Here is a 14527-nt window from a genome sequence, read left to right as displayed (position 1 = left end):
TAAAGTACTCCCAGCCATTGCATTGGGCAGCAAATAAGCTCACACGTCTCTCCAAGTGCCTGCTAAGCGGTGAAAAACGCTACAATATATATATATATATATATATATATATATATATATCCCCTTTTTTAAAAGTAAAGTGCAGGTTAATGTGTTTTATTTTTACTTTATATTTTGTATTAATTATTTTTAGATATCTTTTTTGAGTTTTCATGATTTCTTATGGGAAAATTTGCTTTGATTTACGAGTGTTTGATATACAAGCACACTTCTGGAATTAATTATGCTCATAATCCAAGATTCCACTGTATATCAGTCTGTGTGTATATAATATATGACTTTCACGTTTTAAATTGAATTACGGAAATAAACTTTTCTATGATATTCTAATTTATTGAGATGCACCTTTATATTGTTTTAGATCTAGCTAATTAAGTCAATACCAGCTTGAATACACTTCATTAAGGTTGACTGATCTCTGTAGGGATAAATGGAAAAATAATCGCTAATTCATTTAGACACTTTTGTTCAATTGGCTGAATTTCCTATTTTTATCATACCATTTAAACATTTTAGAACTTTGTCCACTGTCTTCTATACAGGGTGTATAGTGTGTTGTTGATGATTTTATGGTCCATGTCCTACAGTTTCTCAACAACAAGTCTTTATAACCATCGCAGTCTTATGATTGGTCACATTCCTCCATTCTTCCTGGCAGATCCTTTTAAGCTTAATAAGACTGGATGGGTAACATCTGTGACTTGCTCTGTTCTGGTCTTTCTCCAAAAGTTTTAGGAGTTTCAAGTATAGGCTTAGACTAGGCTACTTTTACAGCAACATTTTTCCCTAGCTATTTTATTGGATCAGACTACACAGGCCATCCTTCGCTCCTCACATGCATCATTGGGCCCCCATGAGCCTGTCGCTGGTTTTTTTTTTTCTTTTTTCCTTCCTTGGACACTTTTGGCAGGTCCTGACCACTGCAGACTGGTAACATTCTACAGAAGCTACAGTTTTGAAGTTGCTCTGACCTAGTCGTTTAGCCGTACTTTGCAGTTTGGCTCTTGTCACAGTAGCTCAATTTTTTTTTCTGCTTTCAACTGGAAGCTTTTCAACAAGCTTCAGGGACATGTTTATTTTCTGCTTATTATATACAGTACTTACTTCTAGGTGACATTGTAATAAGATAATGAATTTCATTCACTTCACCTGTCAGTGGTCATAATGTTATGGCTAATCCGTGTATATCATGAGGCTACCACCATCATCCTTCATGATACAAAGAATGCATTAACCAGTTCATGGATACCTAGTTTTTGCCACAAATGCTGTTTTAAATTCGGCCCAAAGAGTAAATTTTATTTCATGAGATGAGATAGTTATTTTATAGATAGCTTTAATAGTCTGAGATATGCCCTTTCCTCAGGAGTGGTGTGCACCCAGCACCACATTGATGTGGTATTTCTAAGATGGTTCTCTTGCTGTCTCCCTGGAGGACTAAACTCCTGTTAAAGTGTCTGTTTAATTCCTTGTTTGACCAAGGGCTTTTTAGCTCTAATTTTTATCCTTTTACCGCAGAGTACAGTTCACCTTTCCCAAATCAAGCGGACAAGGAGGGGCCGGGGCTAAATCATGTCAGTGACACCTGACTTTCTTACAAATAACGCACATTTTATTCAAAATATTATAAACACAGACCAATAATTAGCACTTTTTAAATTTATTTAATTGTGTGAAATGGCTAATAAAAATAGGTAATAAAAAACGATTATGATGTGGAGGTGAATTGGTTTAGTCTTGACTTCTGGTCGTGAGTGACAGCGTTGGGGGAAATCTGTTGATTGTCGAATCGTCGATTACAAAGTAAACACAGCGATAGGGAGAAAAAGGCCAAAGCTGTCAGGTGCCCAGTTTAGGAAAAAAAGAAAAGAAGATGAGGAGAAAGGGGCAAAAGATAAAGCAATGCAACAGTGTTCTCTCTGTATGATTAAGGTATTTGTGTCATTATGTTAATTAGTGGTATGTCGTTAACTCTTAGGTTTGTTAGCCTTCTTGCTTATGATGCTTGCTATGCTTACCTTGCTAAAAAACACACACAATAAAAGCCTCATATACAAACCATCACAGAAATTCTAATGGTTTCTATTAAATACCATTATGAACCATTAACTTTTTCCAGTGAAATTATTACAAAATTCCTTATTGTACTGTGTTTTGGTGGTTTTTACCATCCCACCCACCAATAGAATCCATCATATACCAGCAGACATTGTTATACTTACCATTAAAACCATTAAATCCATTACATCTTCTATTATTTTTTGGGTAGGGTTCTATTGTTTTTTCAGCAGTGAATACAAAATGAGATCTAATTAAATTTAACCACAAAATTATGCTTTGCAACAAAACTGTTGCAAGTATAGTTATTTATTTCCATTGTTTATGTTAATTTTGGCTATAGCCAATATATTTACAATATATTTACAGTATACTGTAAATAGCCAGTGTAATTTACAAACTGTATGTGTAGATGGTTTAAAAGACATTTTCAATTTGCTATAACTCTGTTACGTGACAAAGCATATAATTTGAGGCAGTAAATTAACCTAGGAGCTAATTCTTCCTCCCTTAGATTAGATTAATAAAGTGTCTAATGACAGACATTTAGCATGTTAGGGCATGCTTATTTAAATTTGCAATTTTTAAGAGTATTATTGTAGCCAAAATTCTTTTGATGTCAATTTCAACTGCGTCCTGTTTCACTACAGTGTAGTAAAAGTACAGTATTAATACAATAAAACGTGTGGTGTGTACAAAATTTGAAGTTTTTCTCTTTTTTTGGGGGGGGGGCGGGGGGGGGGGGGGGGTTGGGGGCTTGGGGCGTCAGGAGGGAGCAATTTAGTGTAGAACCGCCACTGGTGGGAAGCATGTCCCAGGGAACACAGGGAACAAAGTGGGGTACAACATGCATATGATGGCAATCTGTTGCAGGACATAAGCACAAACACTCACAATCATACACTATGGGGAAATTTGGAGTACCCTGAGGAAACACAATGCACACAGGACAGAGACAAGATTTAAATCTCCAACCTAGAGATACAGTATAATGCGCCAGCGCTTATAGCTAAGACACCATGTTTTTTAGTGCAATAATTAATTATTGTATATAGGTTAATTAGCATCATATTACTAATAACGTTATAGGAATAGTAATACACTGTGAACACACTTAACATTATCGGAAGAACAACTCAACTTTGGTCAAAACCTGATTAATTTGTTCTTCATTAGATCTCCAGTTTTCACAGGCTTCGTTTTTAGTGTTGTCTAATTTTTTAAGCTCAACATATTTGGATGTTGCCTCAGGATTGTGGTTAAAAAAATATTTGTTTTTCTGATATTTAGATTTTTTACATTTCAGTCATTTTCTTTGTGAATAATCAATTAGTAATTGTACACCTGAGTAAAATAATGTGCTCGTTTTGTCTGCGAACATTTCAGTTTCATGATTGCAGATTGTTTTTGGCATGTTGGCAGTTGATATTTAAGAGCCACTCAGAGTAGCTCAAAAGGTCAGGACTCATGTTGACATTTTGATGATGACTATTGATTGAACCTGTGTGTGACTGTGTATTCTTCAGGTTCGAGTAATGGCTCGGTGCTTGTGTATAACCTGACGAGCGGTCTCCTTCACAAAGAGCTCAGCGTGCATTCATGTGAAGTCAGGTGAGGATTGGCTTTTTTATTGTTGTAATTATGTTAACATATATGCAGTTAAATGTAAAAATTTAGTTTTTTTCTTAAGTATGGATTTCACATCTTCATATGAGAGTCTCAAGAGGGTAAACGCTATCTGCCCTCTTCCACATGCATAAGCTCACAAATGCATGTTGCATTAAATGCATGATTAACAGGAACATGTACTGTACATCTGCTGTCCCTTCCATGCATATAGCACACCCAATTTAGCTCATTTGACTTCTTGTTGTCATTAATTAAATCAGATCTTAAAATATCTCAATAATAAGATGACCCCTTTATGCTGTCTCCTTGTATTTTTTTTTAAATGAGCAGATGCATAGTTTTGAGCTTTTTTTGGTGTGTAATAAAGGATTTTTTTATTTGTTCAATTATAATTAAAAAAAAGACTGGTTTCCAAATGATTCCTAGATTGTTAGAATCTTTACCTATTTTATCAGTAAATTTCACTAGTTTAAGTTTGATCCAGGAACTGACAGAGCAAGTAAAAACCACTGGTTTTAATTTATTTTAAAACCGCTGGTTTTAATTTCCATTAACAAATGACATGCTTACTTGGGTCTTGCAATTAGTAAAGGCACTTTATACAGCCAAATCATAACCTTGCAAGTAAATCACCTCCGCACTATTGCACCACCATCCCGACCATTGACACAGTGCTGGATGAATCCATGCTTTCATGTTGTTTATGCTAAATTCTGACCCAACATTCAAATGTCGCAGCAGAAATCAAGATTTATCAGATCAGGCAACATCTTCTGTTGTCTAATTTTAATGAGCCCATGTGAATTGTAGCCTCGGTTTCCTGCTCCTTCCCGTTCTTCAAAGCGCTGTATGCTCTTCATCATACCTCAGTTGTAACAAGATGTTATTCGAGTATCCGGAGGGCCTTTCTATCAGCTCAAACCAGTCTGCCCATTCTACTCTGACCTCTGGCATCAACAAGGCAGTTTCATCCAGAGAACTGCAGCCCGCTGGATATTTTCTCTTTTTTTGACCATTCTCTGTAAGCCCTAGAGATAATTATGCGTGAAAATCCCAGTAGATCAGCAATTTCAGAATTATTCGCTTAAACCACACTTGAAGCAGATTATCTTGACAATATCTACAGTGGTGTGAAAAAGTGTTTGCCCCCTTACTGATTTCTAATTTTTTTTGCATGTTTTGTCACAAAATGTTTTAGATCATCAAACAAATTTAAATATTAGTCGAAGTAAACACATCATGCAGTTTTTAAATGAAGGTTTTTATTATTAAGGGAAAACTAAATCCAAAACTACATAGACCTGTGTGGAAAAGTGTTTGCATGGCGGAGTTCCAAGACGAAAACCACTGCTGAGCAAAATGAACATAAAGGCGCATCTCAGTTTTGCCAGAAAAAAACTTGATGATCCCCAAGACCTTTGGAAAAATACTCTGCGGACTGACGAGACAAAGGTTGAACTTTTTGGGAATTGTGTCCTATTATCTGTGGAGTAAAAGTAACACCGCATTTCAGAAAAAAATAAACATCATACCAATAGTAAAATATGGTGGAGGTAGTGTGGTGATCTATGGCTGTTTTGCTGCTTCAGGAACTTGGAACACTTTCTGTGATAAATGGAACCATGAATTCTACTGCGTACCAAAATATCCTGAAGGATAATGGCTGGCCATCTGTTTGTGACCTCAAGCTGAAGAGAACTTGGGTTCTGCAGCAGGACAATGATCCAAAGCACATCAGCAAGTCCACTTCTGAAATCCTGAAGAAAAACAAAATAAAGGCTTTGAAGTGGCCTAGCCGAAGTACTGACCTGAATCCAATTGAGATGCTGTGGCATGACATGCTCGAAACCTTCCAATGTGGCTAAATTACAACAATTCTGCAAAGATGAGTGGGCCAAGATAGAATTCTCCACAGCACTTGTAACAGACTCATTGCAAGTTATGGGAAACAATTGATTGCAGTTGTTGCGGCTACAGTATGGGTGGCCCAACCAGTTATTAGGTTTAGGGGGCAAACACTTTGTTTTACCCAGGGCTATGTAGTTTTGGATTTAGTTTTCCCTTAATAATAAAAAATGATGTGTTTATTGTGTTATCTGACTAATATTTAAATATGTTTGATCTAAACCATTAAAGTGTGACAAAAATGCTAAAAAAATTAGAAATCAGAAAGGGGCAAACAGTTTTTTACACCACTGTTCATGCCGAAAATTATAGAGATGCTGATCAAATTGGCTGATTGAACATTTGTGTTAACAAGCAATTAAACAGCTATGGTATACCTAATAAAGTGGCTGGAGTGTATATTTCATAGAATTTTAAGGTGGCAGGCAGTAATTCTATACAACTGTTGGACAGCTTATCTCTAACAGACATAATCTCTAGAATTGATGCACAGGTTCGTTGGCTTTCTTTGTGTTTACTTTTTTCTCCTAGCTTGTATACGTTTCATATTACAGCATGATGCTTTGGGATATAATGACGATATACCAAGGTGAACTCAATCTCGGTTTAATCACAAAACACACACACACACACACACACACCCACACACACACACACACAGACGCTTTCAGTGCTTCCCTGCTCACTGATGTCCTCATAAATCTGGTAAATGCATTGGAAAAAGAACAAAAAATTGGATTCCTCACATAATTTCAAATAAGTGGACAAAAATGGGAGAAATGGCATGTGTATCAAGCTACAAATGAAGCAAGACTAAAACATTTAGCATAAATCTACTTGCCAAAGGAATAAGCATAAATTTTCTTCTGTATTATTATTTTTAAAAATCACATAATCAGGATAAAATATATTATACTGCTGGACAGTTTTATTACTATTGTCTTATTTCTCCTCCTCAATAATAAATTCTTGGCCAGATTCCACCCACCCACCTATTCTTTCCTATCAGTCAGTGAGACTGAGGTTAAAGACGTGCTTCCTGCATAACACGCAATGTTCCCCACAGGTGTGAAGTATACTTGCGGTGGGAGCCAGAGGAACTGGCCGGCATTACCTGCCAGCACAAAAGTGGTCCACTACATACCACAAACAACAAATACATATGACCTTTAACGCAATATTTAGATTTATTTGATATTTTTGTACATTTCACATTTCTGAGATCCAACCTACTAATCCTGCCCTCTATATACTTGTATGTGAACAGTACGATTTAAGTAATATTTAGAACTAAACCCCCTTTGGTGTAAAAAGATGACACTGTTCATTAGCATGTTTTAAAATTAATGATAACCTTGGTTCTACATGACATATCTGAATGTAGAAGTTAGTCATTGGCCAATGCTGTGTTACTGGGTCGGATTTATGCCGCTTGTATTTTAAGGGTTAATCCTCCTGGTTTAAAAAAAAATAATAATAATTTTAAAGAAATGCCTGTTTACCGTGCAAAATAGGTTTTTCTGCAGTGCATGTGTGACCGTCAATATGCCCTTCTTATTCTTTTTATGGCAGCTTGCATTCGTTGCATTTATTGCCTCCCAATACACTGTTCTCACTGTAGCAGAATAAACAGGTTACAGGAGCGTGACGTGAGAGGGAACTATCTACTACTGGTTAATCTACAATCACTGATTTTTTTTCACTGATCACTGGGCAAATCTACTTCGGAGGCCATTAATATACTTTGGCACCCTGCTCAAGGGTAGTCTATGTGTGGGAAACACTGGACATGTAAATCCAGTCATTTAAATCACATTCGAAACAAACCACCATCCACCCTCTTCCACTTACATGAACTTACTGACTCCAATGATTAGCTACCATCACTGAGTGGCAAGCAAAGAAAAGATTATGCCGTCTCTTAGCCCATAGCCAGCTTTTGTCCTCTTGTCTCCTGGTCACAGATGGCTTTGCCGTTGTTGGAAAACTAAAATTGTAACAAAAATCTTTAAAATATTTCAAGTTCTTCTGTTTAATTTTCCCTCAGATGTAACATAGCACAGATAACGATTCAACAACTAGCCACGATATAAACTCGGCAGACAAGCATTAGAACGATAAGCTTAATTCTCAAGCAAGTGCTCGCGTGTGGAGCTGCGGCGTATCAGCAAGCCGTCATCTCATTAATTACCATTCTCTTAATGAGCGGAGCTACGATTTCACCCTCATAATGATGCGGGAGATCGAATCAATTAAGTCGTTAAGACATTGATTAGAAATAAACACCATCTATTCTCTCTCTGTCTCATTAGTGATATACACACAGACACTTATTCAGCGCTGTACCTTCAGCTGATAGACTGATGCATTAACATGATTCATGGTAATGCTATGGATTTTGCGTTAAATCCTGGAAGGTCTGGAAAAACACAAAGCCCTTAAGACTAAGAAGAAAGAATATTGAGATGCACCTGTATATATCAGAATATAGTCTATTTAACATATTCAAATTTATTGAGTTACACCAGTATTTATTAGAATATAGTTTAATATCATTGAAAAGTTTTGAGTGAGTGTATTTTATGTTATATATTATTATTCATTACACAGACTGATATATTTCAATTGTTTACTTTTTTAGTTTTGATGATTGTCTTACAGCTAATGAAATATTTTGAAAGAGAATATTGTAAAAAAGTTAAATATTGGCGACTCATGGTGTCGCACCGTAATCAGCTAATTTTGAGGGAGATTCATGAGGAGCGGACTGCAGCTGGAGTCAGTGCTTCAAGAGCCACCATGCACAGAGGTATCCAGGACATGGGCTACTACTGTGGCTTTCCTTGTGTCAAGCCACTCTTTAACCAGAGACAACGTCATAGGCATCTTCCCTAAGCTAAGGACAAAAAGGACTGGACTGTTGCTCAGTGGGCCAAAGTCTTCTTTTCAGATAAAATATATATATTTTTTTATTTCATTTGGAAATCGATGTCAAAGAATTTGGAGGAAGAGAGGAGAGGCACAGAATCCAAGTTGCTTAAGGTCCAGTATAAAGTTTGTACAGTCAGTGGTGGTTTGGGGAGCCATGTCATCTGCTGGTGTTGGTCCACTATGCTTTATCAGGTCCGAGGTCAGGGCAGCCGTCTACCAGGAAGCTTTAGAGCACTTTTCCTCTGCTGACCAAATTTATGGAGATGCTGATTTTATTTTCCACTGATCACGCTTTTAAAATGACTAATATCTAGGGCAGGACCTCTGTATTGATGTACTTGATTGGCCAGCAAACTCGCCCAACCTAAACCCCATATAAAATCTGTGGGGAGGAAGATTCAAGACACCAGACCCAACAATTCAGAAAAGCTGAAGGCCGCCATCAGAGCAACCTGGGCTTTAATAACACTTCAGCAGTGTCACAGACTGATTGCCTCCATGCCACACCGCATTGGGGCCCCAACCAAGTATTGAGTGCGGTACATATTCTTACTTTTCTTTAGGCCAACATTTATGTGTTAAAAAACTTTTTTTCTGAGTTACTGAATTTGAATGAATCCGTGTAATATGAGTTACACTTTCTGAAGTAAATTTCTGAAATGAATTACCTTTTTGATGATATTCTAATAGATTAAAATGCATCTCTAGGCATTTTTAACTGACAAATATGGGTTGTGCAATTGAAAATATGCTTCATGTATTTCGTATTAAAAGACTATTGTCCTCATTATTGTTACTGAGAAAGGTGTTGCTTTCCTAATAACCATAGTAAGGAATTCAAAGGGATTTGTGGCTATGCTGTGACAGTAAGACATTCTGTTACTGTACTGTATAATTTAAAGTACTGTTGCCAAGAGATGCACCAAAATCTCATTATCTTCTGTTAACAATGTATACAATGCGTTCGACCCATTGCCATGTGTTACATCTCTTTATCTCATGGTCCAGTAGAAAGAGCGAGCGATCTTATTGATTTAAAATGTTTTCCTGAGGCATGGAGCTGAAGATCTTACTATATTTAGTGGTGTTTTTTTTTTTTTTTTTTGTATTTTAGCAGAATCAGCCAAAAAGACTTACCTGGCTGATTTTGTTAGTGATGTATTTGGTGTTTTTTTTATTTATTATTATTATTATTATTATTTATACCTAGTTTTTACACCCTGGCAGGAAAGATTATGTCTCACATGTAAAGGTCTTTAGAGATGCCAAGGTTCAGGTTCATTGTTAGTGTTGAAATACCATGTTTTATCAACTTTCAATAAAGAGATCTTCCTCTCTGGCTGGTCTCCGTGTATCTCAGTAGTGGGTGGAACTCTGGATGGTAGTGTTTCGAGGCTCTGCAGCTGTTCAACCAGCCTCTTAATAACCACCTTTTTGTCAGACTGAGCTTTTGAACCTCTTCACTAACATTCATTACACAACTCCGGCCCCAATTTCCATGTCGAACCGCTTCAGAACCTCTGATATTTGCAAGCATGTTTGATATTCTTGAAGATGAATCTTTTATTCAGAGCTTTTTTAATGCAAGAACAGACATACTTTATCTTCTGTGGGGTTGAGGGGGCATAGTAGATCTCATCAAAATACCATTTTAATTACTATTAGCTGAATTTGTGCTTATTTGCATCCACATTGGAGAAACATTGTAGGAATTATCCCTCTGTCAGTTATGGAACCAAAGGTGATTGGGAAAACTAACATAATTATAAACTTTCATTTTTAATACTTGGTTGCAAAAAAACCCTTATTTAGGGACTTATGAATGCATGAAAGGTTTTTCCATGGTTAGTGATGGAAAGCATCATCACGTATAAGCTCTAGTAATGTTCTACGCTCCATTTGCTCTGATAAAAGGTTGCTTCTGCCAGGATATCGTCCCATCTTTTTCATTTTCTCTGCCCTGTCATCCTCTGAATATTATCTGTATTGCCCATGATTTGTTTGTCTCACTATATTAAATTCTGCCAACAGTTTTTTAACATACAAGGCACATGTATTTGCTCTGGTTCATTCAGGAAATGAATTTGCAGGTTTAGTCAGTGGAGGAAAAGCTCTCACAGTTTCCCCAACTGTATTAACACATTCTGCTGCTGCTGTCAGGGACCACTTGCTGTATTTGGACCTTGGAATGGATTTTGAAATTTTGATTTATGCTATATGGACAAAAATATGTGGACACTGTAAAGCTTTAAGCGGGGCAAAACAGAAGATTGATTCTGGGAGGCAGAGATCGAGTGAGGAAGTGCTTTGTTATTAATTAAAGCTTAAAATCCGAAGGGAGGAGAATGTGAGAGTCTGGAAAAAGGCATAGAGGGTGTAGTTTCTAGGCCCTTGGTAATGGGAGCAGACAGTTTGTGCAGGTCCATAAGTGCCGCTAGCAGAGCTTGAAGTTGAGGAAGCTGGTTTGGCGGCGACAACTTTTGCAGAGCAAAGAACTGGGAGCCATTTCACAGGGAGCCAATGCAGTAAAGATAAGATAGAGGTGATGTGCTCATATCTTTTGGTTCTAGTGAGGACTCTCGCTGCTGCATTCTGAACTAGCTGAAGCTTATTTATGCACCTAGCTGAACAACCAGACAGTAAGGCATTACAATAGTCCAACCTAGAGGTGATAAAAGCATGAACTAGTTTTTCTGCATAGTTTAGCGACAATATATTTCTTATCTTGGCAATATTTCTGAGGTGAAAGAATGCTATCCTGGTAATATTATCTACATGAGCTTCAAATAAAAGGCTGGAATCTATAATCACACCTAGGTCTTTCACTGTTGCACTTGATGGAACAGAAAGGCCATCTAAAGTTACCTTGTGATCTAAAATTTTACTCCTAGCTGTATGCGGTCCTATGACTAGAACTTCTGTCTTATTCGGATTAAGCAGAAGGAAGTTAATTAGCATCCAATTTCTTATGTCCTGCACACATTGCTCGACTTTAGTAAGCTGTTTTTTCTCATCAGGTTTTGCTGAGACATATAACTGTGTGTCGTCAGCATAACAATGAAAACTAATACCATGCTTACGGATTATGTTGCCCAGAGGAAGCATGTAAAGGGAAAAAAGCAGTGGACCTAAAACTGAACCCTGCGGAATGCCAAACTCCACTAGAGAACATGCAGAATAATCACCATTTAAGTCTACATACTAATAACGATGAGTCAGATAGGATCTGAGCCAGGAGAGGGCTGTACCCTTGATTCCTACTACATTTTCTAATCTGTGAAGAAGAATAGCGTGATCAACGGTGTCAAAAGCTGCACTGAGGTCGAGTAATACAAGCATAGTTACACAACCCTGATCAGAGGCCGATAGGAGGTAATTTACTACTTTAACGAGTGCTGTATCTGTGCTGTGATGAGCCCTAAATCCTGAATGATACAGTTCATGTATGCCATTTCTATGTAGATATGAGCATAGCTGCTCCGCTACTATTTTTTCCAGAATCTTAGAGATAAAGGGGAGGTTTGATATTGGCCTGTAATTGGACAGCTGACAGGGGTCGAGGTCAGGTTTCTTAATTATTGGTTTGATAACTGCTAATTTAAAAGATTTTGGAACATAACCAATGGTGAGTGAAGAATTAATTATTCTCAACAGGGGTTCTGTTATTGCTGGTACTATCTGTTTAAGAAAATGTGTCGGTACAGAATCTAATATACAGGTTGATGAATTTGAAGAAGAGATGAGTGAAATTAGTTCATTCTCTTCAAGGGGGGGTAAAGTATTCTAGGTTCTGGTCTGACATGGCTGGATTACCATCTGCATCAATTACATTGTTCGGTTTCAAAACCTCAATTTTATGCCTAATATTTACAAACTTATTATTAAAATGTGAAGTCCTCACTATTGCATAATGTTGTTGTGGAGATTTCTGCAGTGGTCTTATTTCTGGTTAATTTGGCTATAGCATTAAATAAAAATCTAGGATTATTTTTGTTATTTTCTATAAGAGTGAAGAGATATGTTGATCTAGCTACACTAAGAGCTTTTCTATAGTTCAGGATGCTCTCCTTCCATGCTATTTAAAATACTAACAATTTGTTGCCATTTACGTTCTAATTTCCAAGCGGTCTGTTTTAAAGTGCGCGTGTGATCGTTATACCAGGGAGCAAGTTTCTTATCTTTAATAATTTTTCTTTTAACTGAAGCTACGTTATCTAAGGTATAGCGAAATGTCGACTCTAAATATTCAGTTGCCTGATCGAGTTCTGTGGGGTCAAATGGTGATCTAATCGAAGTTGGGAACTCTGGGAGATTACTGATAAAACTCTGTTTGGTAGTTGATGTGAATGTACATTTCATACAGTAGCGCGGCGCTGTGCGTACATTATTATTATGACACACTTTAATTGAGACAAGATAGTGATCTGAGATAACTTCAGATGGTGGAATTGTGAATAAATTTCTTATACTTAATCCGAATAATATTATTAAATCTAAAGTGTGACCTGCTTTATGAGTGGGTCCTACTACACACTGATTTACTCCTACAGAGTCCAGTATGGACATAAATGCTGTTCTCAGAAGGTCTTCTGGATTCTCAAAACGAATATTAAAATCTCCAGCAATTAACACTTTGTCTACAGAAACGACTAGGTTTTAGAATCTGCAAATTCACTAAGAAATTCAGAGTACGGCTCTGCAGGTCTGTAAATTATTATTAGTGGAATCGACTGAGCTGACCTAATATAGTTAAATACACTTATGTTACTATAAAGAATTTCAAATGAATTAAATTTGTGTCCGTGTTTTTGTACAATAGTCAAATGATCATTGTAAATAACTGCGATGCCTCCTCCTCTACCAGTTAACCAAGGCTGGTGTATGTAGCTGTATCCAGGAGGACTAGCTTCATTTAGAGCCACATACTCGTCCTGTTTAATCCAGGTTTCTGTTAAACAGAGTATATCAAACTCCTGATCTGTGATAATTTCATTAACTATAACTGCTTTAGATGCGAGAGATCTAATATTTAACAGTCCTAGCTTCAGATCAGAGGTGCCCGGCTGCGCATTCAGTATGATCTGAGTTTGTGGTCTTTATGTTAATTAAATTACTAAAACAGACTTTCTGAGTCTTTCTAAATTTGTTTTTAGCTCGGGGAACAGACACAGTATCAATATGATGAACCCTGAGTGACGACTCTACGCAGCTAGCAGACGGTTGGTTTAGCCTGTCTGTCTGCTCCCTGGCCTGGGCTCTGGATTGTCACCGATTACCTAGGCCTCTTCTGAGACTATGAGCTATACTACAAGAAATGAGAGCAGCACCTTCCCGAGTGGGATGGACACCGTCCTGCCCGAACAGGCCAGTTTTGCCCTCAAAGGTCTTCCAATTATCAATGCAGCGGTTCAGCGACCGTAACCTGCTGTAAGCTATGTCGCCTCGTCTCATTGGGATGGGACCAGAGCATTATACGTCATCGGACATTGCCTTCGCTAATTTAATTTAAACACCTCTATAAAGTTGTTCTTACTAACCTCTGACTGACGAAGGCGTATATCATTAGCTCCAGCATGTACCACTATCTTGGAGAACCTGTGCTGTCCTAGAGCCCTAAGATTACCTGCTATGTCCGGTGCTCTGGCTCCCGGGATACACCTAACCCCTGCCGCTGGCGCCCCTAAAGGTCTAGCTAATTCCACATGCCTCATTATAGAGTCTCCTATAACCAGAGCTCTTTCAGGTTTCCCAGTGGGTGCATCACTGAGGAGAGCAAACCTGTTGGACACGTGAAGCGCCGAAGAGGTGTGCTGCGGTGGGCTAGTTTTAGTGTTAGCTTTGGCTGAACGAGTATGCCGCCGAGTCGTCACCCACTCGCCCCGCTGTGAGGGCTCTAATGCCGGAGTCGGGGGCTGGTTATCTCTTCCTGCGTCACCCAGACTGT

At 37.8% G+C, this 14527-nt stretch overlaps 1 protein-coding gene across 2 annotated transcripts in view; it reads left to right on the top strand.

The window, feature by feature from the left end:
• wdr11 (WD repeat domain 11) overlaps positions 1–14527 on the top strand; it is a 126974-nt gene that overhangs the window by 56349 nt on the left and 56098 nt on the right. For both annotated transcript variants that reach the window (XM_053502088.1, XM_053502087.1), the window contains exon 11: positions 3645–3729. In XM_053502088.1, coding sequence (XP_053358063.1) covers positions 3645–3729 — 85 coding nt within the window. The remainder of the gene's footprint in view (positions 1–3644; positions 3730–14527) is intronic.

Source organism: Clarias gariepinus, chromosome 8 (genome assembly GCF_024256425.1).
Source record: "Clarias gariepinus isolate MV-2021 ecotype Netherlands chromosome 8, CGAR_prim_01v2, whole genome shotgun sequence".
Classification (NCBI taxonomy): domain Eukaryota; kingdom Metazoa; phylum Chordata; class Actinopteri; order Siluriformes; family Clariidae; genus Clarias; species Clarias gariepinus.
This window is presented reverse-complemented; position numbering and strand designations above follow the sequence as displayed.